Here is a 24,882-nt window from a genome sequence, read left to right on the forward strand (position 1 = left end):
CATAACAGCAGCTACATGCAGGCGTGCGTGTACACGGGCAGCCATGCACTCTGACCTCGTAAGTCCGCTTGGAGAAACTATATCCCCAAAAGGGGAAACAGTCATTTGTTTAATGGTATTCAGAGTAAAACTATTCATAACAGGAAAACAATGAAAACAATCCAAGACCCTAAGAAAGTAAACAGGCTAAATGAACCACAGGATAGCAACAAGATGTATCATACAGTCTTTTGTTTGTTTCACTTAGGTTTAAAAAACAATTTTTTTTGAGGTATAGTTGATGTAGAATATATTAGTTTCAGGTATGTAACTGTGATTCACAATTTCAAAAGGTTATACTCCATTTATAGTTATTATAAAATATTGGTTATATTACCCGTGTTGTACAATATATCTTTGTAGCTTATTTATTTTATACATAGTAATCTGTACCTTTTACTCCCCTACCCCTACTTCGCCCCTCCCCACTTCCCTCTAACTACTAGTGGTTGGTTACCCCACTGGTAACCACTAGTTTAGTTTGTTCGCTGTATCTGTGAGTCTGCTTCTTCTTCTTTTAAAAATATTTATTTATTTGGTTGTGCCGGGTCTTAGTTGCAGCAGGCGGGCTCCTTAGTTGCAGCATGCGTGTGGGATCTAGTTCCCTGACCAGGGATCGAACCCCAGGCCTCCTGCATTGGGAGTGTGGAGTCTTAAACACTGCGCCACCAGGGAAGTCCCGAGTCTGCTTCTTTTCTGTTATATTCACTAGTTTGTTGTATTATGTTTTGGATTCCACATATAAATGATATCATACAGCATTTGTCTTTCTCTGTCTGACTTATTTCACTGAGCATAATGCCCTTGAAGTCCATCCATGTTGTTGGAAAGGGCAAAATTTCATTCTGTTTTATTGCTGAGTAGTATTCCATCTTCTTTATCCATTCATCTGTCGATGGACATTTAGGTTGCTTCCATGTCTTCGCTATTGTAAATAGTGCTGCTATGAACATTGGGATGCACGTATCTTTCTGAATTAGTGTTTTCATCGTACGGTTTTTTAAAAGGACACAAATGGGGACAGAAATAACTAGAAATGCAAAGGGAGAAACTCAAACGAGTGCTTTGCAAAACATGCATATACATATGTGACTTAAGAAGAATATAGATAGAGAACATTTTCCTACACTCTCATTTTATTTAGGTACAACGGTCCTGGGAGCTACCCAGAAGCCAACCTGGTACTATTCAACTAATGGAACAAATGTTATCTCCTTCCTTTAACGTAACTTGATACAGTAGGCACCTTCATCCTCCAGTAAGTGCCATCATAGGAACATACACTCAGCTTTACAGCTTAGGTTTCTAGAAGGAAGGCAACTGCTAAATTGTCTAGTGGGCTTACCGTGAGTGTGGCGAGTGACATGAAGCCAATTAGGTTATTCCATACTTTATCGATGTCCTTTAGCAACTGCTGGAGTTTCTCACTGCACACTGCAGTGGCTTTTATCCCCAGCTCCACACGTTTGGTTACCCTGTACACCTCAACAACACCTGACAGGGTGAGAGAGGACAGAGTTAGGTGCTGGAAGCGTACAGAAAGAGTTGAGCAAGACACGACAGCCTTACTGCTGGCTGATATTCTAGGTGGAAACTGGGACTCTATCTGGACAGACGTGAACTTACTATTCCTTGGGACCAATCAACTCTTAATGCTGCAGTATATAAACTCACTGGTAAGAGCACAGACTCTAGAGCTACACTGCTTGGATTTAAGTCCCAACTCTGCCACTTAACTAGCTGTGTAACCTCAGGCAGGTTGCATAACCTCTCTGTGCTTCAGTTTCCTCATCTGTAAAATTGGGATAATAGTAGTACCTCCTCAAAGGATGGTTGAATTAAGGGATTAAAAGGGTTAATACTGTAAAAGGCTGAGAACAGTAGGCATTAACCAAGTATTAGCTATTTTTTTTCTGGCTTCTTTATGAGTCCATTTGTTTGAATTTGGGAAATACCATTAAACTCACTGAAAATAGGAATATTAACAGTTTAAAAGAATCGGAATGTCAGTATCACTACACAGGCACACCTCGCTTTATTGCACTTCACTTTGTTATGCTTTCTAGATATACGTTTTTTTACAAATTGAAGGTTTGTGGCAACTGTGCATCAAGCAAGTCTATAAGCACCATTTTCCTGACAGCATTTGCTCACTTTGCATCTCTGTCACATTTTGGTAATCTCACAATATTTCTAACGTTTCCATTATTATCATATTTGCTATGATCTGTGATCAGTGATCTTTGATGTTACTATTGTAGTTGTTTTAGGGCACCACGAACCACGTAGCATGTGTTCTGACTGCTTCACTGACCTGCTGTTCCCATCCATCTCCTCCACAGGCCTCCCTATTCCCTGAGACACAACAATATTGAAATTAGGCCAATTAATAACCCTACAATGGCCTCTAAGTGTTCAATGAAAAGAAGAGTCTCACATCTCTCACTTCAAATCAGAAACTGTAAATGATTAAGCTAGTGAGGAAGGCATGTCGAAAGCCAAGATAGCCCAAAAGTTAGGCCTCTTGTGCCAGACAGTTAGCCAACTTTCGAATGCAAAGGAAAAGTTCTTGAAAGAAATCAAAAGGGCTACTCTAGTGAAAATAAGAATGATAAGAAAGCAAAACAGCCTTATTGCTGATATGGAGAAAGTTTTAGTGGTCTGGATAGAAGATCAAAGCAGCCACAACATTCCCTTAAGCCAAAGCCTAATCCAGAGCAAGGCGCTAACTCTCTTCAATTCTGTGAAGGCTGAGAGAGGTGAGGAACCTGCAGAAGAAAAGTGTGAAGCCAGCAGAGGTTGGTTCATGAAGGTTAAGGAAAGAAGCCGTCTCCATAACATCAAAGTGCAAGGTGAAGCAGCAAGGGCTGATGTAGAAGCTGCCGCAAGTCATCCAGAAGATCTAGCTCAGATAATTAACAAAGGTGGCTACACTAAACAACAGATTTTCAGTGTAGATGAAACCACTTTCTATTGGAAGAAGATGCCATCTAGGACTTTCATAGCTAGTGAGGAGACGTCGACACCTGGCTTCAAAGCCTCCAAGGACAGGCTGACTTTCTTATTAGGAGCTAATGCAGCTGGTGACTTTAAGTTGAAGCCAGTGCTCATTTACTATTCCAGAAATCCTAGGGCCGTTAAGAATTATGCTACATCTACTTTGCCTGTGCTCTCTCTATAAATGGTACAATAAAGCCTGGATGACACCCATCTGTTTACAACACGGTTTACTGAATATTTTAAGCCCACTGTGGAGGCCTACTGCTCAGAAAAAAAGATTCCTTTCAAAATATGACTGCTCAGTGACATTGCACCTGGTCACCCAAGAACTCTGATAAAGATATACAACAAGATTCATGTTTTCATGCCTGCTAAACACAGAACATCCATTCTGCAGCCCATGGATCAAGGAATAATTTCAACTTTCAAGTCTTAGTCTTTAGGAAATACATTTTGTGAGGCTGTAGCTGCCACAGATGGTAATTCCTCTGATGGATCTGGGCAAAGTCGATTGAAAACCTTCTGGAAAGGATTCACCGTTCTAGATGCCATTAAGAACATGTGTGATTCACAGGAAGAGGTCACAATATCAACATTAACAGGAATTTGGAAGAAGTTGATTCCAACCCTCAGGGGTGACGTCAGTGGAGGAAGTAACTGCAGATGTGGTAGGAATAGCAAGGGAATTAGAATTAGAAGTGGAGCCTGAAGATGTGACTGAATTGCTGCAATCTCATGATAAACCTTAACAACGAGGTATTGCTTCTTATGCGTTAACAAAGAAAGTGGTTTCTTGTGGTGGAATCTACTCCTGGTGAAGACTGTTAAAATGACAACAAAGAATTTAGGATATTACATAAACTTAGTTGATAAAGCAGCAGCAGGTTTTGAGAAGACTGACTCCAATTCTGAACGAAGTTCTCTGGTGGGTAAAATGCTTTCAAACAGCGTTTTATAGTATACAGAAATGGTTCACGAGAGGAAGAGTCTATCGGTGCAGCAAACCTCACTGTCGTCTTATTTTAAGAAATTGCCACGGCCCCCCGAGCCTTCAGCGACCACCCTGATCAGCGAGCAGCCATCAACATGGAGGCAAGAGCCTCCCCACCAGCACAAAGATTATGACTCACGGAAGACTCAGATGATGGTTAGCATTTTTTAGCAATAAAGTATTTTTAAATTAAGGTTATGTACATTGTTTTTTTAGATATGATGCTATTGCACACTTAACAGATTACAGTAACAGTGTAAATATAATTTTTCTATGCACTGGGAAACCAAAAAATTCATGTGACTCGCTTTATTGAGATATATGCTTTTTGAGATATATGCTTTATTGCGGTGGTCTGGAACCAAACCCATGATATCTCTGAGGTCTGCCTGTAATTAATAAATATCTCACTCCTCTGAATGCCCAAAGATCTACAAAGTCTGTGGCTTCATGTATCTTTTATACACTTAACAGGACACAGAATGGTTCTTTTCCTGTGGTCGCTGAATTATGGCTGAATTCTTCCAGCAAGGATGAGGGTGCCAAGGTCTCCACATCCTAAGGACAGCTGCCAGACGTACCCCCAACCCCTCCACCAGCTGCTGTAAGAGAGGACTGGAAGAATCCCAGGGGGTCTTCAGTGGTACATGCTCAGCCTCTGTACAGCACCACAGCTTGTCCTTCCTCCTCCAGGGGAAGGGCAGGAATCACTGCCCACTCTAAGCCAAGTGAGGGGGCTTCTGAGATGGGCACCACTCAGATGGGCTTCTGAGATGGGCACCATTGTAGGGTTATCTTCCACACTAGAAAACTAGTAGAAGGAAAGATAGGCACCCCATTACCCGGTGAACATCTGTTTATGCAGCAGAATTGTGCCTGTCTGGGCAGGACAGCGGAACCACAGCAAGGTGGCAGGAGTAAGGAGAGCTCACATCCCTTCGTAGCCACTCATGCAGCAAGTATTTGCGAGTGACCACTATGTGCCTGGCCCTAGTTTAGGTGCTGAAGACCCAGCAGTGAGCAAAACGGACCCAAATCCTTTCCTTCTTGGAGGTTCGTTCTAGTGGAGGGAGACAGATAATAAGAACAGTAAGTAAAGGATTTAAGATATTAAAGGTGACAGGGCTAGGGAGAAAATCAAGCAGGGAAAGAGACGGGAAGTGCCAGGGTGGGGAGAGGCGACACGGTTTTGAGTAAGACAGGCCAGGAAGACGTCACTTAGAAGGTGACATTTGAGTAAAGATCTGAAAAAGACTAGGGTCCAGTGCGTGTGGCTCTGGCCACAGGACAAGCCTGAGCTTGGGGAGGAGAGGACCACTGAAACGGACAGGGATTGAGACTTCATGTTGGACTGGCATGTCTGACAGCTGAAGGCGGCCAGGAAGTTCAGGAATCTGTGACGTCAGTAAGGAGTAGAAAGGAAGAATTCAACACAGCATGGTAAGAATTGATTGGAGACCCAGTGATTTAATTTTCTTTTTTAAACCAATCATTTAATTTTAATGCCTCATGTAGTTCGGACTCTTTGATAAACCAGTAATTTTACACCAGTAATTTTGTATAACAAAGACTGGGACACCTGGCCAAAGAGACCCGAAGTCAAATAGTTGTTCCTGTCTGGGACTTAAGTGTCTTCTCTACAAATGCAGATGCTACTTAGTGAAGTCATATGTGGCTTGAGAGATCTAGATTAAGCTACGTAACATAGGGATAACTGAAAAGACTGCAAAGTGTCATGATTTTGGATAAGTAAAATATAAAAGCACATACCTAATAAGTATTCCATGCCTTGAGCTGACTGAATTACTTCTGTGCACACAGAACTACTACTGATTCCATTTAAGGTATCATTGGCCTTCTTAATGACCTACAAAGAAATGAAATCACATACCTTATGTAATCAGGAAAAGTCATTACAAATCAATTTACTATTAGTAGAAAACCTAACAGAAAGCCAGGAGGTGTGAAAACACATGACTGATTGATGTATGTAGATGACTATGCTGAAACAAATCTGAGAATTTAATTTTGACACTGAAGAACCAATCCTTCATTTTTTTTGGAAGAGGAAAAATAGAGGTTCTTTAGCTTAAATATTATTTTAACTTGGGCAGAGATAATGATATCATTTTGTTATGTCTTAAACACAGTGACAGAAGAGGGCACAGTAGTTAAGTAAGCTGCGTCTACTATCATAGATGGGAAAGAAGCCTCGCTTAAGATGTGTGACTTTCCACAAAGCTCTTTGCGCAAGGCCATCGAGGCAGAGCTCTCCGAGTCTATCCAAATGAACCCAGAAGGCAAGATATGTACACAAGGGGCATTTCCGTACGTGTGAACATCACAAAAGTGACAGACTCACCTCTAGGGCACTCCCCAGGCACCGCTGCCATTCATATGCATATCTCTCATTCTCCTGTGAATTTTATAAAAAGAACTGGGTCAAACCAGCAAGCCTGGAATCCTATTTGTGACTTCTGTCAATTCAGAGTACTGAAGACTTTCCTGTCTATGAAAATCACTCTAGTCCACACGCAACTTATCTTTTGAACCCACTAGTGACAATTTTTAATTCCTGATAAGTGTAACTTCCAAGCACACGACTTGTAAATCTGAGGGAAATGTTCCTTCGTTGATTCCCTTTGTAAATGTTGCCTCATTTGTTCCACTAACAGCGGAAGCTTCTTCAAAGGCACTCACCATGTAGGTGTCTAGTACAAGGGCCAATATCAAACCACGGCCTCCTGCGCCATGGCTTCCTGTGTGTGCGTGTGCGCGTGTGTGACAGGGAGGGGGGGGAGGAGCGCTAAGAGTATTGGCTGGAGGAGGAAGGCAGCATGGGACTAAGATGCTGTGAACATGAACAGTGAGAGGACCCAGGACATCTGCCCTTTCTCCTCTATTTTGATGCTTTACCATTCATTAAGATGATAAAGTCTGTGTGCTCAAAAAGAACTCCCTGAAACACCTGCCTGCCTGTGAGGTCCCAGGAATAATTCCAGTTTTGAGGTCACTAACTACTTTCAGTGATGCCATGTCTGGGAGGTATTTTCATCTGGGGCTAATGTCGCCATTCTCTCACTGTAATTACGTATCTTACGTCTGGTGCTTTGTGACGCGCTGCCCCTGGTTCCCCGAGTGAAAGCTGCAAGCGCTTTTGCTCAGGGCCCTCGGGGGCTCAGCCCCCTGTGGACGAGGAGCCCGCTCACCTCCACCTCTCCGGTCAGGTCTTTGTACTTGTCGCGGATGACGGGCAGGGCGGGCTTCTCGCTCAGTGTGTTGGAGCGGTCTCTGAAAGGCTGCTCCGGGGCCGGAGAAGGAGAAGAACGGCTTATTTCTTTATCACCAAGGCTCAGACTCCTCTTGTGCGATCCTGGGGGAAGTGGAGGGCACAAAGGTTCTGATTACTCAGCTTAGTCCAAGCGGAGGCTCTTCCTTGCTAACACGACCCTCTTCTCTTAGACGTTTGTGTCAGGAGGTGTTCACACCCCTCATTCAGCCTGTCTGGCAAGCTACATGTTGAACGCTTTCATTTGTTCTCTCTTGCTTGAGTTCCTTGCCTTTAATTTTCTCCATTACGCTTCTCTGATCTATCATAGTTCTTCCATAATTCTAAGTGCGGAATCACTGGAGTCTGGAGGGCTAAAGGGTCTTTCTAAGTATCAGAGCATAAGAGGTGTGTTGCTTCTCCAGTCATCAGTTAGGGATTTGTACCGACTTCCTCCATCTCTCCCAGTCTAATGGAAATCAATGAGCCCTTCTGTCAGGATGCGATTAAAGCAAAAGGGGCAAACTTAAATGCCTTCAGAGGACAGGCAAGCAAAGTAAATGACTGAAGAAGGTCAGCTGGAGATGGAAGCAGTGGGGACTGTGACACTGGGGAGAGCACACCTCAGCTGTCAGAGGGGGATGTTGCTACTCAGCTCCAGCTGACTGTCAAGAGGTGGGAATGTAGGCCTAGCACTGCCAGATACTGCAACTTTTCAAGAAAAGCTAGAGGGACTTCCCTGGTGGTCCAGTGCTTAAGACTCCACGCTCCCAATGCAGGGGGCTCGGGTTCGATCCCTGGTCAGGGAACTAAGATGCCACATGCCGCAACTAAGCCCGCGCACTGTAGGGCCTGCGCACGGCAACTAGAGAGCCACAATGAAGACCCAGCGCAGCCAGAAATAAATAAATTAAAAAAAAATAAGCTTACAAAAAAAAAAAAGAAAGAAAAGCTAGAAATCCAGGTTATGAAGTGTCATGATTTCTATGTATCTGCAATTGCTTCACATATTAGAAAACCTTCCATGTGGGTCAATCAAAACAGGTCTGCAGGCTGGATCCAGATCCACAGCTACCATGTTGCAGCCTCTGGATGAAAAGATAAAGTCCATAGGCAGCGAACAAGAGCAGAACTAACTTGCCCACAAGGGGATCAAACCATTTCTCTGCCTTTTAACACGGTACACCTCTACCTCAAACAAGCAAATGAACAACAGACTGGGTGCTATGCTTATTTTTAGCCCCAAAAACAGTTATCTGAGGGATACTGGTTTAATTTCAGTCTCAGGGAAACCTTCTTTTATAGCTATCTGTCATGGACTCTGATTTTAAACACCGGAAAATCTATTTCCTGCTATCCCAGGGACCAACTTCTTATTCTAAGAAAGAACATCTAACACTGCAGCGGAAGAAACCATGACGTAAAATCTATGTTGGAAGCCACTCACCTTGAACGGAAAGGTCAAAGGTTGCCAGCTCACTTTTGATCATCTCTTCACTGGATTTCATTTTGCCTTGTGAATTGGCCACTAAAAAGTCAAATTTGCTGATTTTGGGCTTTTCGCTTTGAAACTCTCCAAAGTCATCTGCACATTCTTTGGGGGTGTCGTGAGAAGCGCTGCTGGAGGCTGGGCTTGGGCACGTGGCCTCTTGGCTCCGTTCAGCTGCAGGCAGGTCCTGTCTGGAGAAATCCCTGTAGTCCCCGCTTTTATACTCCTTTTGCTCGCTGGCCTGTGGCATCACATCTTTAAAACTGGCAAAAGCTGGAAAGGTCACCTCTGGAGGAGCATCCTCGCTTGTGAAGGCTGTGACTTTGGAGAGAGATGTCATGGGGAGGTTTTCGGTACTGCCGAATGAAGTGTCTTTCTTTTGAAGGGCCGAGGCAGCTGCGGAGGCTCCGCTTCCTGCTGAGAGGACAAATGGAGAGAGTTTTCTGCCCTGAGAGGCATCATCCCTGTCTGAACAGTCATAGCTCGTGAGTGTGCTCACTGCAAAACTGCTACTGTAGGTTCCAAAAGCAGCACATTTTAAGTCCTCTATATCTGAAAGGGAAATAAGACCCCACAATTAGAGGCAAGCTCACCATTTAGGCAAAATGCCCTAAGCTCTGCAGAAGCAAAATGTCTTGCACTTTTGATTCGTTTTACGCGATGCTGGAGTTAACTAAATTTAGAGCTTGTACTAAAATTAAAGAAGCTGGGCTGTAAAATCTGATCTTGAAAAACCCACATTAGCCTTGAGTCGGCATTTATATTTAGTAACAAAGAGCCACCTTCTTTGGATAGTACAATTCCTAAAAAAAGATAGGAGGGTCATCCACCAATGTATATACAGTTTGATGTAAGAATAGGGTCATTTAATAAAATGTCCGTTCACTTATGAACTTTAAAATGTATTTACAATATTCCCTGCCTAAAACAAGTCTCTTTCGTTCTGACTTTGTTGGAAAATGTTCCTTTATAACATGGTCATATGAAATGTACATGACAAACTAATTAAAAATTGACAATATCCCGAAACTAAAGTAAAAATAATGTTATTTAACTTTTAATCAGTTATCAGGAGTTTCTGTCTAGGCAAGGCCAAATATGAGACTTTAATTAAGCAGTTACTTACCTAGTTGTCATTTTGGTCAATATGGACGTCATATTGCTGTGATGGAGTATGAGGAAAGAAAAATCAGTCTAAACTACTTAAATCCCTAAAAAAATAGAATCAAAGGTCTGGGTCCTCTTGGGCTCCTGTTTCTCCTTCAACTATGTGTAACCCCCTCATTTAAAAAAAAAAAAAAAGGAAAAGAAAAGAAATGCTGGGGCAGAAGACTCATTTTACATGCTTAATATATCTTTAAATAATTTAAGAGATGGCACAAAACAGCAGAAAGAACGTAGGTTTTTGATTCAGACAGACCTGGGTTCAACTCCCAGCTCTGCCACCTACCACTTGTGTGACACTAGGCAAGCTATTTAACATCTCTTAACCTCGGTTTGCTTATCTGTAAAAAGAGAAGACCATGCACTTGGAAGGGCTGTGTTATGACATTAATAACATGTGTGAAGGGCCCAGCCCAGTGCCTGGTGAGCAACACAGCAATTACTATACAGCACAGTTGCCACCAGCCTCAATGTGATATTTAGTTGCCTGCCTTAGGGCCTAAAATAGAATTGTTTCAAAGAAAAAATGAAAAGTCAACCCATCACTTTAGTGGTCTTAGTAGGGAAAATTTCTTGCTCATTTTCATAAAGCAAAACCAGCTGACGCTGAGTAACACTGGTGTGGAGAAGCAACTTTCCAGCAGTGCTGTCCGTTCAGTCTGGCTGAGAAGTGTTTGGTCTCATTTTGGTCACTGTATACCAGGTAAGAAGGCCAAATGCAAGACTCCCTCTCTGACAACCACAAACATGGCTTAAAGGAAAATGCTCAAAAGTTCTGTGACCCAGATTTTCATAACTCAGTCAACAGGTAAAACAACACTGGGCTTCTTCATCTCTCTTACACAGCAATGTTGCATAGTTTATGAGAAGGAAGGGATTCCTGACATTGCTCCTCTAACAGTGCACCCCAAATAGTTCTCTGTCTCTCAACCCTATTAGGAAAAGGGCACTAACTTAATAGTAAAAATGGAAAACCCGAGATTTACAGAAAGGCCAACCAGTGAAAAGCAGATAACTGCCACAGAACAGTAGTATATTTTAAAACTCTGTAGTGCAAATGGTACCCTTCAAATTTAGCTTATTAAACAGGAGGGAAAAAAAGATTCAGGTGAAAAAGGTACAGTTTAGAATGAATGAAACAAGACTTTAGGCAGAACACCCTCTTAGTCTCTGGCTGTAGTGTTTATTTTCCCCACTATTTAAAGGGATCAGAAGGTGCCCTGACTCAAATGAAGTGAAATTCAATCAGGAGGCAGATGCAGTTAAACACAAGATGAGTGAGTCTTCAAGGGGTACATTCAGAAGAATGTGTCAGAACATGAATTTTTTATTATTACATCCTACCAGAAAGCTCTCTGAAGAAGCTGTATTGTGAACTACTCCCAGAATCTCATCTACTAAAAAGGGTAGCAATTTTCCTAGAGACCAAAGATAAATTTAATAAAAAGTTAAGCTCTTGTTCAAACATTACAACTAAGTTGCTATGGTAATAAAAAAGACCCTTTTGTGCAATTATGCAGCAAGAAGAAACAAGTTTTCTTTTTTTTTTTAAACCAGAAATGATTGTAATATAATCAGGCAAAAGGCATTATAAGCAATAAGGGAATACCTTAGTTGAAGACCTTTTAAGTGTTTTTTATAACACTATAGGTCTTCAAGATGTTACTTTTATTAAGAATGATAAACATTAACATTTTGCCTTTTGGAACAACTCAAAGAAATGACCAAATGAAAGACTAAAAAAGAAATATTTTATATTTTAAAAGATAATGAAGAGTAATGATACCGGATATATGAAAGTCAAGCCTCAAGGCTGATTTTTCAAATTTTACTTTTGCTTATTTACTAGCTATACAGTGTAAAAAAACAATTTACTAAAGTGCAATTCATTTGAACACATAAGGAAGTACTGCTATTACATAAGGAACATGAGAACACTGTATTCCTAAACCTTAGCATTTATAAGCAATATAAAAATACAGTTGTATTTCCTAGCATGGTGAATATTAGTTAACTGTTTTTTTTTTTTTTTTTTTTTAAGTAAACCTTTTTTTTAGAAAAACGTGGTAAATCAGTTCACTGGGGTAGGTTAAACCAAGAAAATTCCTTATTTCCCATGTTAACAGTTCTATGTTTTCTAAGCAGTCAAACGATATGTATTATTGTACGATGGTCTTAAAAATAGTAAAGATTCTATAAGAGCCACAACATGAGTGATGGAAAAAATAATACGGAATAACCCACATTTTATTTCGCAATCACTGAAATTACTGTAGGTGGGTTTTCAGTTTGATAGCTGAATTCTGAAAATTGCAAGAGAAAAAGGAAAAGAAAACAGAATGAATGCAATAAAAGGAACAGAGAATCACTGCTGTATTTCTGATTCTACTGGAAAACTCTTAGGCTGTGCTCAGTTGAAGTGCAATTGCACACAGATAATGTGCCAAATTGTGTGCCTTAATATATGTATTTGTTTGCAACCAGGAATGTCCTGTTACTAAGGCCAAAGGAATAAACTATGCAATCTGCTTTCCATCATGGGTCTCAAATTAAGACATAGATTTCTTGCTTACACTGGCAAGTAACCCTATCAGTCTCTTCCATAACCTCTATTCACATCCCTTGTGCATGGATGTTGTACATGAAAACAAGGTATTTCTTGGAACAAAGAATGTCAGCTGCTGCTACAGGACACAGAAGGCCATACCGATTCCCACAGATCTTTTCTAAAGCTGTAAGCATATGTGCCCAGGTGATTAAGAGTTACTGGCTTTTGAGAAAGGGGTTTAGAAAAAGAAAAGAGATACATGTGCAAATTCCACTGTTCCCTAGTGTTTTATATAGCAATTAAATTGTTCATTGGCCTAAGGAATAAACAGCTTTTAATTTCCAATACTGATTTAATCCAAATTCCATTTTACCAAAGCAAATCATGAAATATTTATAAACTTAAACTTCTTTCCATTCCTGGCCTTATTCTACTTCTGAAATCAGTCATATTTACATTCTCTATTAACTACAGAACCTGGCCTGACTGTGTCCTCTAAGTATCAAACACCCTGACAGGTGTTGCTGAAGAAAACAGGAATGAAAGTGATCATAGTGTAAGAATGACAGGCCATAAAATGTTGCTGTATAATCGCCTTCCAGTGTTTTCTAATCTGCATAGAAACCTCCCATTCTTCATGTGTACTTACTCATATAAATCTATAGTTTAAATGTTGTCAGGCTATCAGTAAGCACCTGCAGGTTTCTGGGTCAGTGCTTTAAGTTCAATAAAGAAAAGTGGCAATCTTGTGGATATTTTCAGTCCAGAGGAGGCTGGAAGGCCACAGAATGGTGCCAAGACATACAGTGGGACATGGTCATCATTAAAAATCCCACAGAAAAAAATCAAATGAGCACAAAAGATGGCAATTACAACTAGGGCCTTGTGACCATGCAAGGGAGAGGGGAGCACCCAGAAGACCATCCTATGCATATGACCCTATATAGCTAATGGGCCAACATTTTCCAAAACAACCTATGAAAAGCATTCAATTGATGGAAAAACAAAGCTGGAAGCAGCTCTTTAAATATTAAATTGGTTTGATTCTTTGAGTTATTTTAGGATTTAGCCCAGCTTCTTTGATATTGCCAGAATCCCCTTCATGTTCATTAGCTACTTTTAAAAATCAGCAGGGATTTTAATGTGAGAAATACAGTGATTGTAAAATATAAATACATTTGTATAATTTCTCAGGCACTGATGTGTGAAGTCAGGCACTAACCACATCTTACTTTACTTGGCATTGGGATAAACAAAATGGTGTTTTTGATTTGTTGGAACTTATAGAATACAGCCTTCAAGTCTTTACTGAAAGTTTATATTGTTACACGTATTATCAAAACTTCCTCCCTAAAAAGTAATATTACTCTGGAAACATTAATTGCTCAATTTGTGAATGTGATTATGTTTTATGCACAGGTATATTCATTTTCTGGAGCCTGCTTAAATACAGAAAGGAGTTAAAATAGAGCAGTCCCAGATTTACCAATATAGCACTAAACAATTCCACTGACAGAGGAATTCCTTAGCCAAAGCCACCACGAGACTGGCACCAGAACATTCTAAAAGGGCAACTGATATTATCACTAGATGGAGGCTACACCAAAATCTCTTTCTTCCAAATTAGTTAATACACATCATAATTAAAACATAGTATGATTATACAAGGTTTCGCAAACCAAGTATTATTCACTTTCTAAAGCAATATGCTCTGGAAAACACGGTATTTTGAATGGCAGACCCAGCTTTTCTTAGTGTTAATCTAAATCCCAATATGCAACTTTTCTTTTTCTCAAATGGCATAGTTCAGATACTGTAAGTAATCTCTCAGGAATCCTATTCAAAATCCTCACCTTCAATGGTTTAATTTCCTTTCTGACTCAAACTTTTAAAAAGAACAAAGAACCAAAGCATCAAAATATAAGGAAAAAAATTTAAACCATGGAAACAACTCCCTTTTCCCAAGGTTTTTCATTATTATTATACTCTAAAATGGAAAGAAATGTCCAAATTTGGCCTACTCTTGCAGCTAACTTTTGTGGGTCTTTCTAAAAATTGTTTTCTTAAAAATGAAAAGAGTTAAGAACTTGCTTTACGGACTAAGTTAAAAAAGACCAAGGGTGGCTTCGTACTACATTCTGAAGTTGGAAAGATAACAAGTTGGAAAGATAACATGCTCTACAATTAGTGGATGAAGTGCCCGACTTCAAATGCAAATCAGATTCAGTCCTGGAGACTCCCTGGTATTAACAATGAACACTTTTCATTACAGAGATTATCAATCTAAATTCAGTTTACATTTACTCTGCTCAGAAGTTCATCTCAATACCATTCGATAATTTATTTTAAATTAAATTTATATATACCTAGTTATTAATAGACATGGCCCTTTCCCCAACACTAAGCTCTTAGGTCTTCCCCTTCTCTTCACAGTATAAGTCCTAGTGGAGACAGGCTCTGTGATGTTTACTAAGTAATAAAATCTTCACTAGAAGTAAGGAATAAAATTTCTCTCTATTACATAAAGTAATGTAAGGTTTACACTTATCTTTTAAAATGTTTTAACTTATATTTTAATCCAGTGCCATGTTAAAAATTTATAACAGTGGAATTGTAAGGGGAAAAGGCTAAAATGTACCAATACTTTCTTAGGAGAAAGGTATTTGAAGAAACAAAATAAACAAAAGGGAAAAAGCCCTCTAACCACAGGAGGGTTTAAACTTGATACTGACCAGGTATTTCTTTGGTCTAACCCTGGAAAAGTACAAATTACACACATCCCCACACTTTCAAAATGTGTGAAAGAATTATTTATTAATGTTAAGACTTACAGATCACAAAAGAGAGTGGTACAGAAGAGCTGGAAAAAAAGTCATCAGAATAAGCATGCAGATCGGTATTTGCAGAGGAATATACCAAAGCAAGTTTGAAAAGGCACATTCACACAGAAAATGTCTAAATTGAAAAAAAAGACATCAGAAAAGCAGCCAAAAAAATAATAATAAAGCGCTGATTAAAATACAAAGATTTTCAATGTCAAAGAAGAGCTACTTTACAGGTAGGTAGGTAGGTAGGTAGGTAGCTACAAAAGCCTTGCTAACCCTTTGAGAGTGTCACAAATGAGGGTCAGTCAGCTCTTGCTGCCAACGAAACCAGATGATCTTAATGACTGCACATCAAGATGCTTTAGTGCTGAGAGGTTCAATTTAGAGGGGGGACAAAAGCAGCCTAGTTGAAATTATATGCAGCAAGGGCTCAAAGGGTTAAATGTAATAATACGCAGAAAAATCAGGCAATGTTATTAGTATTATCTACCTTCCATACAAAGAATTATAGCAAGAGTTAAAAGAGACAGTATCCCCTTCAGAGTCAAGTTAGGGTTTCTAAACAGGATTAAGGTCCAGAGATGATAATCTACTACGTTTTATTCTCTCTTCATCAGCCCACTTCTTACTTCTCCAACAAAAAGTACCTTTAACCCTCAAACTAAGAGAGCAAGAGATACTGTGCGTCAACATGAGGATAAAGAAAAACCAAGTTGCACTGGAGAAGTCCCTGCCATTTACCCTCTCCAATACATTCACGCAGCAGTTTTGCTCAAGAACGATATAGCTCATTGGTCAGACATCAACCCCTTTTAACAACCACTCTAAAGGGATACTGCTCCTTTCGGACAGGAGGTTTACAGATCAAAAGGAGGGAACAATCCTCTTTTAAGAATATCCTCAAACTGAAGAAACTTGGCTTGAACATTACAGGTTCCAAGCTGGGAATGTTCCAAACATACATAAAAGGACATGAGCACAGATTATTTTAACAGGTCAATGAGAACAAGCTCAGTCACGAAACCAATCTCCCCTCCCCAAATGGAAAAAAAAAAAAAAAAGAAAAGATACCCTCCCAAAGGCAGATTAGACTTGTCTCACAAAGAAATCTAGTTTGGCACTGTGAAAGAATATAGATTCACTTTCAGAAAAATAGCTTCTAATTAATAACTTCAGAGTCCAAAAGGCTAGTATACATGTTATGAGATTTTAAAAATAAAAAGCCAATATTATTGTTCAGAAAATGGAGCACTTTGCAACCAACTGCTGTAGCTCAAGCAGCTCATACAAAAAAGAAACAAAATCACTCTAGCAAACAAACAGCGGCAAAAAAAAAAAAAAAAAAAGGAAAACATTTGAAGAAGGGTACATTAAAAAAAGAAGTAGACAGTCAGGGGCACAAGGAGCCCTGCAGACAGCCCACTGTACTTGGCAAGTAGCCCGTGGAACACGTCACTCCTGCGATACCTTGCTCCCAATTCAGCACCCTGTTTAAGAAGACCTCTAACATCTCAATAGCCAAAGGACGAATGCAATTTTGTTTTCTGACTTACCAAATTGATATATGCAAAAGCCGCCATACTTTACTATTTCTTCCTGAATCTGTAAACTTGGGAGTGTCTTATGTGTCTCTCTCTAGTTAAACGACAATGAACCCTTCGTACGCATAATGCATTTTCTGGAATAATACAGTAATGCTGAGATATTTCTCATTATTAAAGGCCACAAAATAGGTTTATCTTTCTATATACATATCAAAGAACAAAACAAAATAAAAACTAGGACACTTGGGAATCTAGTTTTTCTGACAGGAAGTTGGACTAGAGAATCAACTACTACACGTAAATCCATATGGAATTTAAAGAGGGCTCTCTTCTAAGATGTTTTCAAACATTTTACGAGAAAGTTAGTAGTTACCCTATCTACCGTCTACAGTTGTGTTACAATTTACTACTTCCAGTAATAGCGTTAACACTGAAAACCGTACCTCAATTCCACTAACAACTCCTGCCCTCCTCCTTGCCAGACCCTGGCACACAGGGCATCCAGATACAAGCTCTTGCCCTCTTCTTCTCTTGTAGGGATGTGGCAAAACTGCAGTACAACTGGCTAGACATTTTTACTTCCTTGGCCCAACAAGAGTCGGTTTCTATAAACCAAACAGAATACTCTATTGGCAGCTGCCAAATATACCCAAGAGAAGAAAAAAGGAGAAGGAAACATTGACTTCACTCACAGAAATGGAGGAACGTTACTGACACTGCAAAAGTCTTATAAAATTTCTGGCAATGTGTGGCTCATTCAGCAGTGGATTTTGATGTGCCTCAGACACCAAGTTGGTGTTAGATTTCAAACGCAAAAATATTTTAGTTATCCAATCTAAGTTTCATTGTATTCATGGTATCCACATATCCAAGCAACCATAGAATCCAATTCAACACTGCTTTAAGGGGACTGGCAATGAAGAGGTTAATTATTAGACATTCATAAGGGTTAAGAGCCAGAGCCTTCCTCTTCTGTAAATCAACACCCACAGAACCATCTTTGAAATCTACATCACCATCACCAGAGCAATCTCACCAATTCCTCACCTGCAGCAGGAGGATGCTGGCCACTAACTGTGGGTAAATCCAAAGAGCTATCAGACATGCCATGCTTAAGATCTCCTCCCACATCAGCCAGTTTCATGTCAAACTGAACAGAGAGTGCGTCTTCAGAGTCCTCCTTGCCAACACTGCTGCCACCAATGGAAGGGAGATCCAAGGACTTCACCGAAGCAGAGTCTTCTTTGGTGTGTCTGAAAGCCGCTGCTTTCTCTCCCAGGGATCTGTCCGAGTTCATGGAAGAAAATTTACTGGAGTGGAAGTCAGCAAAATCATCATCACTCTTTCCCGAGGGAGTGTTATCTTTCAGCTCTTCAACACCTAGTCCCGATCCTTCCAGAGAGAGTTGTCTGAAGACATCGTACTTGGTAGACGCAGCGGCAGAGCTCTGTCCGTTCTTCACTGTGCTGCTCGCGCTGCTGCTTAGAGGAACAGGACTACTTTCCTCTTTAAGGGCCTCATATTTGTCATCTGCCTTTTGCTCAGATGAAATAGAACTATTACTGAAAGCCATAAAATCTGCAAAGTCATCCTGCTCCCCAACAGATGCTGGACTAGAATATTCCCCAAAAAGGTTGAATTCTCCAAAATCATCAGCCAAACTAGAAGTTTTAGTTGACGCCAATGTCGTCATGGGTGCCGCAGATCCCGCTAGCTGGGGTCGTGAGGAAACAGATTTTGATGCACTAAATGCAGCTGAAAAGGACAATGGTTTCTCGCTGCTGCAAGTAACTGAGGAAAACATATCTAGGTCTGCTAAGTTCAGAGGATTTTTCACTTGTGTTTGTGGTTTCTGTTGGATAGCTCCTGAGGGGAAGCCTGCCGGAAAAGGTTTGTCTTTTGCTGGTGGCTCTAGTGGTGAGATACTATCGGCGGTTTTAAAATCGGTGAAACCATCATCATTTCCCGCAGATCTGAATTCTGCAAAGTTTTCTCCTGAAACAAAAAACACAACCAAATACAAAAGAATGCTGAGCTGAAAATCCCATGATCCATATTAAAGTACAAGCATATTACAGACTTTTCCCTCACTGGCTTCATGTTATTTAACCATAGTTTAATAATATCCCTACCAAATATCCCTTTTGTTTCCACACTGAAGGCTAGTGATAGGGAAATAAATAAAAATCAAACTGAGCACATGTATCACACAATTTTCATTTGTTCATTTCAGTGTGATATGATATGTGACATGATATGTCTGTGCCAGAGCCTTCAGTTGTCCAAAAGCATTGCTCTAAGGATGTTTTCTCACTCTTTCTAGCCAGCCAAGCATACAAGAGAATAAGAAATAGGCGCCGGACAGTGGTTGAGAATCCGCCTGCCAGTGCAGGGGACACGGGTTCGAGCCCTGGTCCGGGAAGATCCCACATGCTGGGGAGCAACTAAGCCCGTTTGCCACAACTACTGAGCCTGCATGCCACAACTACTGAAGCCCGTGCACCTACAGCCTGTGCTCTGCAACAAGAGAAGCCACCACAATGAGAAGCACTTGCACCGCAACGAAGAGTAGCCCCCGCTCGCCGCAACTAGGGAAAGCCTGTGCTCAGCAACGAAGACCCAACGCAGCCAAAAATAAATAAATTAAAAAAAAAAAAAAAGGAAATAGGCGCTGGAGGTTCCTGAAGAGAGGCATATTAAAATACATAGTGGCCCTTTAAAGATAAAATGTGTTACATGGTGATCAATCAGAAAAAAAATATCACAGGTACCAATGAAGTATTATGAAAAATGCTGCATCTAATACTTAGGATGTACAAGACTCTGCTCAACTAGGCACTTAAGCTTATGGTTAGATACTATGTGGTTTTGCTCAAGTATATTGAGGCATTAACTTGAAGGGATTTGATGAAAAATTCTGAAAAGGCATCTGCTTATTTGCAACGCATTCTTGCTAAGGGCACATTATAAAGTAGTTCCCTCCACACTTTCCAACAAATAAACTGAATCTTACAAAAAAAATCCATGAGTAGTTGGGCTCTTCTTGAAATCAGCAATCTCACTGTACCAATCAGCACTTATTCTTATTTATTACAATTCAAAGGGATTTGAATACCAATTCCATTATTAAAAATTTTGAGGGGACTTCCCCGGTGTTGCAGTGGTTAAGAATCCGCCTGCTAATGCAGGGACACAGGTTCGAGCCCTGGTCCAGGAAGATCCCACATGCCGTGGAGCAACTAAGCCCGTGCGCCACAACTACTGAAGCCCGCACACCTAGAGCCCGTGCTCTGCAACAACAGAAGCCACCGCAATGAGAAGCCCACGCACCGCAACAAAGAGTAGCCCCTGCTCGCCGCAACTAGAGAAAACCCACGCACAGCAATGAAGACCCAACACAGCCAAAAATAAATAAATAGTAAATTTAAAAAAAATTTTTGAGGGTCGGATTTAAACTTTAGTTTATATTGTGCTACTCTGAGGATGGGGTTACTGGCAGCATTTTTTAAATTATTTTTTTAGTTAGAGAAAATAGGTACTAAGGTATTTCTCATAAATAATTAAATAGACGCAGTTAAGATACTGATAAAAATCTGGGCCCATGGTTCTTAATAGGGTTTCTATTCTTTATTATCACAATAATGTTATCACTCATAGGCATGAGGTTAGGACACAGATGATCTCAGTTTTCGAATAGTGCCTGAAGGTCTTCCATAAAATCCACTAGGTTATACCAGATAATGAAAACCAGAGATAAACCAAACATAAATATAGCTATACTGGGACTTCCCTGGTGGCTCAGTGATTAAGAATCCGCCTGCCAATGCAGGGGACACGGGTTCGAGCCCTGGTCTGGGAGGATCCCACATGCCACGGAGCAGCTAAGCCCATGTGCCACAACTACTGAGCCTGAGCTCTAGAGCCCGCGAGCCACAACTACTGAGCCGGCACACCTACAGCCCGTGCTCTGCCACAAGAGAAGCCACCGCAATGAGAAGCCCATGCAGCGCAACGAAGAGTAGCCCCCACTCGCCGCAACTAGAGAAAGCCTGTGTGCAGCAACGAAGACCCAATGCAGCCAAAATAAATAAATAAAAAAATAAAAAATAAAAAATAAATAAATATAGCTATACTAACATCACTTATTATTTAAAAATATGAATGCCATTTCTGGAGAGTTATAAATTAAAACACAAGCTTTAATTTCTTCATCCATTTTTAAAAATTCTATTTTTCCCTAAAAATGAGATACAGAAGCATATGAACTATAAAAATGTGTGTAAAACCAAAATATAATTCTGCAAATTGTCACTAAATTAATACAGGCTTTAAATATATTGTGCTTATAACATGATATATACTTTGATACATCATAAGACAAAAGCATGGGGGCTTCCTTGGTGGCACAGTGGTTAAGAATCTGCCTGTCAGTGCAGGGGACACAGGTTTGAGCCCTGGTCTGGGAAGATGCCGCAGAGCAACTGGGCCCGTGAGCCACAACTACTGAGCCTGCGCTCTAGAGCTCGCGAACCACAACTACTGAGCCTGCGTGCCACAACTACTGAAGCCTGCATGCCTAGAGCCCATGCTCTGCAACAAGAGAAGCCACCACAATGAGAAGTCAGTGCACGGCAACGAGTAGCTCCCGCTCGCCGGAACTAGATAAAGCCCGCCTGAAGCAATGAAGACCCAACACAGCCAAAAATAAATAAAATTAAAAATAAATCTACAAAAAAAAAAAGAAAGAAAAAAGCATGGAAAGTAATGGAAGCTTATTTTCCCCCTAATTTGAGCTACTTAACAAATTCACCAGCATAATTTATCAACGCAGAGAAATCTATTTAATATTAGGGAAATTTTAGAAAGAGAAGAACAGCATTCAGAATTTCTGTATTTTATGTTTTTATACATACCACTAATAAAACTAAAGTCAATTTCACAAATTGACAGGAGAAACAGATGTAAAACTTTAAAAATCGCCCTAGAATTTTAGGCAAGTACATCACTGATAATATTTGTATTATTTGTGTAAATAAAAAGGTAATAAGCAGCCAATTTTGTCACAGCCTAAATTTTTGATGTGCTGCTTTAAAATGTCTGTGAAACTGACAAGTTTTGCTTGGTTATTTTGTAAAGGAAATCACCACAGCAAACTAAACTTACTGATGAATTGTAAACGTTTCCATTAGAAATGTAAGCTGGGTGAAAGGGTTAAAAAGAAATAAAAATGGGTGGGTTTACATGTTCAAAAACACAGGGGCTTTTTGGGCAAATAAATTAGTTGCAGACACTGGAAGCTTGCTTATCAGGAGGTACATTAAGCCTATGACTTCATGGGTAGCTTTTCAGTCCATTTTTTTTTTTTTTAAGTTTTAAAATTAATTAATTAATTAATTTATTTATTTTTGGCTGCGTTGGGTCTTCGTTGCTGCGTGGGCTTTCTCTAGTTGCGGCGAGCGGGGGCTACTCTTCGTAGTGGTGTGCGGGCTTCTCACTGCGGTGGCTTCTCTTGTTGTGGAGCATGGGCTCTAGGCATGTGGGCTTCTGTAGTTGTGGCATGCAGCCTCAGTAGTTGTGGCTCACAGGCTCAGTAGTTGTGGTGCATGGGCTTAGTTGCTCTGCGGCATGTGGGATCTTCCCAGACCAGGGCTCGAACCCGTGTCCCCTGCATTGGCAGGCGGATTCTTAACCACTGTGCCACCAGGGAAGACCTGTATTTTCAATGAGAGTAGAAAAAAATATATTCTCCTAAAATGAACAAAGTTGGCATCTCTCCCTGGAAAGCCGTAAAGGTAAGACAGGAATGAAAGCAAGCACACACAATGGCAACAACCATCTGGGATTCTGTTCGTAAAGTACTGCAAAAGCAGGGCTAAGATGTGCTGCTTACATTTTGGTGGCATCATGGTGTTTCCCAGGAATAACATACATATCATACGATCACTAATACCAGAGTATATAAAGAACCCTGATATTAAACCATGCTCTTTACTCCAAACTTGCCTTGGCCCAAGAGTTGATAAAAGCATTGCTAGGAGTAAATGCCAAATTAACAAACCAGAAGTTCCTCTGGGGTTTATTTTTGTACTCCTAGTACCTAATACAGGCACTGAGGAAGAAAGTTATTACATCCTAAAGGCTTGAATGAAACACAAGGAAACATTTCTAGAACCTAAGAGCTGTAAAAGATTGAATATTTCTAGAGATATTTAAGCAGTACACTTTCTACTTTAACTTTCACACATACACCTTACCTTTCCTGTAATTTCCCCCCACCTCCCCACGCCCTCCCCATTGCTCGGAGAAAAGGGTTAGAACAAATGACTGTGGAAAGATGTTCCAAATTTGATTGTCCAATACAGAGAGGTAGAGTGTGGTACTGTTCCCAGGAAGAACTCCTCAGTAGAGGATACAAATTTCACAGCATGCGCGGTTAAGCTTTGAAGGACATCATTTGACCTATGGATTATCTAAATCCTACACATCAGGTTTCTAGTAGGATTTAGCCACAAATATGACTTTACATATATGGCTCTCAAATTATCATTCTACATTCCTTTCTACTCTATTTAAGCCCTTCTATCAGAGATAGGAACCACACAGGCACACAAAGCCCTCTCACTTCTTCTCATTAAATTACAGCCAATTTTGAAAATCTTGAGACGTAGAAGACTGGTTGCTGCCTTGCGCGCAGTCCACAGATTGCTGCACTGCCAACAGCTCAAGTCTTGTTTTGAGCGTTAAAATAACCGAAAGTGGTCACAGGAGTCTAACCTGGCTTGAAGGCTTCCAGTGAAAGGGAATGCACTATCTTCAAAGGAAATTGCATTGATGTGGGGTTTGCCCTAAATTTTAGAAAATAATTTTTCTAAATTATCTGTTATTTTATTATCTAATAACTGAACCACATTTTTCTTTCTTGTAATTTCCAGAGCTACAAAACGAAACAAAAACAACCACACACAGTAAAATAAAAGAATGTTTGGGATGCTACTGAAAGAACCATAAAAATCTCTTATTAAAAATTGAGGGGGGCTTCCCTGGTGGCGCAGTGGTTGAGAATCTGCCTGCTAATGCAGGGGACACGGGTTCGAGCCCTGATCCGGGAAGATCCCACATGCCGCGGAGCAAATGGGCCCGTGAGCCACAATTACTGAGCCTGCGCGTCTGGAGCCTGTGCTCCGCAACAAGAGAGGCCGCGATAGTGAGAGGCCCGCGCACCGCGATGAAGAGTGGCCCCTGCTTGCCACAACTAGAGAAAGCCCTCGCACAGAAACGAAGATCTGACAAAGCCATAAATAAATAAATAAAATTAAAAATTGAAATAATTTATCCATTTAAGGAAACAAAAACTTACCTAAAGATTTACTCTCTGCTGTCTGTTCAAGTTCTCTGAAAGCACTATATTTATCACCAGGCTCTATGATGAAAAGACAGAAGCCCAATTAAGGTTAGGAACCTTAAGATCACAGCTCAAGGACATTCACCATAAAAGGTCACCACTAAAGACAAAAATTTACATTCATAGGTTCATGAATTTATGAACTGTTTTTACCTCCAAATGGAACAGTATTTTCAGAGGACTTGTCAGCTGCAATTCCTTTAAACACAGCATATTTATCCACTGAAGCTGATCCTTTAGTTCCAGGAAGTGGCATCAACAAAGAAGGGGCACTAAAAGGGAAAAAGAAATACTTCTTAATGACTAGAACATTGTCTCCTTACTTTGTCATCAAGGAAGAACTTAGAATTAAAATGGCGCACAGATACCTAGTTAAAACTCATGGCTCCATGCTTTAAAAGTTAGAAACTATATATGTACACCACAAATGACAAAAAAAACAACATCCTTTTCCTTGAAGAAAAATATATTGAAACAACACTCAAGCAATAATTCTTTTCTTGATTATGTGAAGAGGAGTCAGATCCATGCTGACCATCTAATCATCTTTAAGCCATAAGAACCACTGGAATGGCATTAGAAATAGATTATTACAGAATGATGACGTCCTGT

The 24,882-nt window shown here is 40.4% G+C and overlaps 1 protein-coding gene across 12 annotated transcripts in view; it reads right to left on the reverse strand.

Moving 5' to 3' along the window:
- SYNRG (synergin gamma) overlaps nt 1-24,882 on the reverse strand; it is a 92,963-nt gene that overhangs the window by 16,664 nt on the left and 51,417 nt on the right. For 8 of the 12 annotated variants that reach the window (XM_059908580.1, XM_059908576.1, XM_059908581.1 and 5 more), the window contains exons 13-20: nt 24,424-24,542; nt 24,226-24,288; nt 17,916-18,863; nt 8,746-9,339; nt 7,240-7,403; nt 6,393-6,446; nt 5,801-5,897; nt 1,385-1,533 (exon numbers count right to left, since the gene is read on the reverse strand). In XM_059908580.1, the coding sequence (XP_059764563.1) occupies nt 1,385-1,533; nt 5,801-5,897; nt 6,393-6,446; nt 7,240-7,403; nt 8,746-9,339; nt 17,916-18,863; nt 24,226-24,288; nt 24,424-24,542 (2,188 nt within the window). The remainder of the gene's footprint in view (nt 1-1,384; nt 1,534-5,800; nt 5,898-6,392; nt 6,447-7,239; nt 7,404-8,745; nt 9,340-17,915; nt 18,864-24,225; nt 24,289-24,423; nt 24,543-24,882) is intronic. The other 4 variants (XM_059908585.1, XM_059908584.1, XM_059908582.1 and 1 more) reach the window with 2 other exon arrangements.

This window comes from Balaenoptera ricei, chromosome 20 (assembly GCF_028023285.1).
Source record: "Balaenoptera ricei isolate mBalRic1 chromosome 20, mBalRic1.hap2, whole genome shotgun sequence".
Taxonomy (NCBI): Eukaryota; Metazoa; Chordata; class Mammalia; order Artiodactyla; family Balaenopteridae; genus Balaenoptera; species Balaenoptera ricei.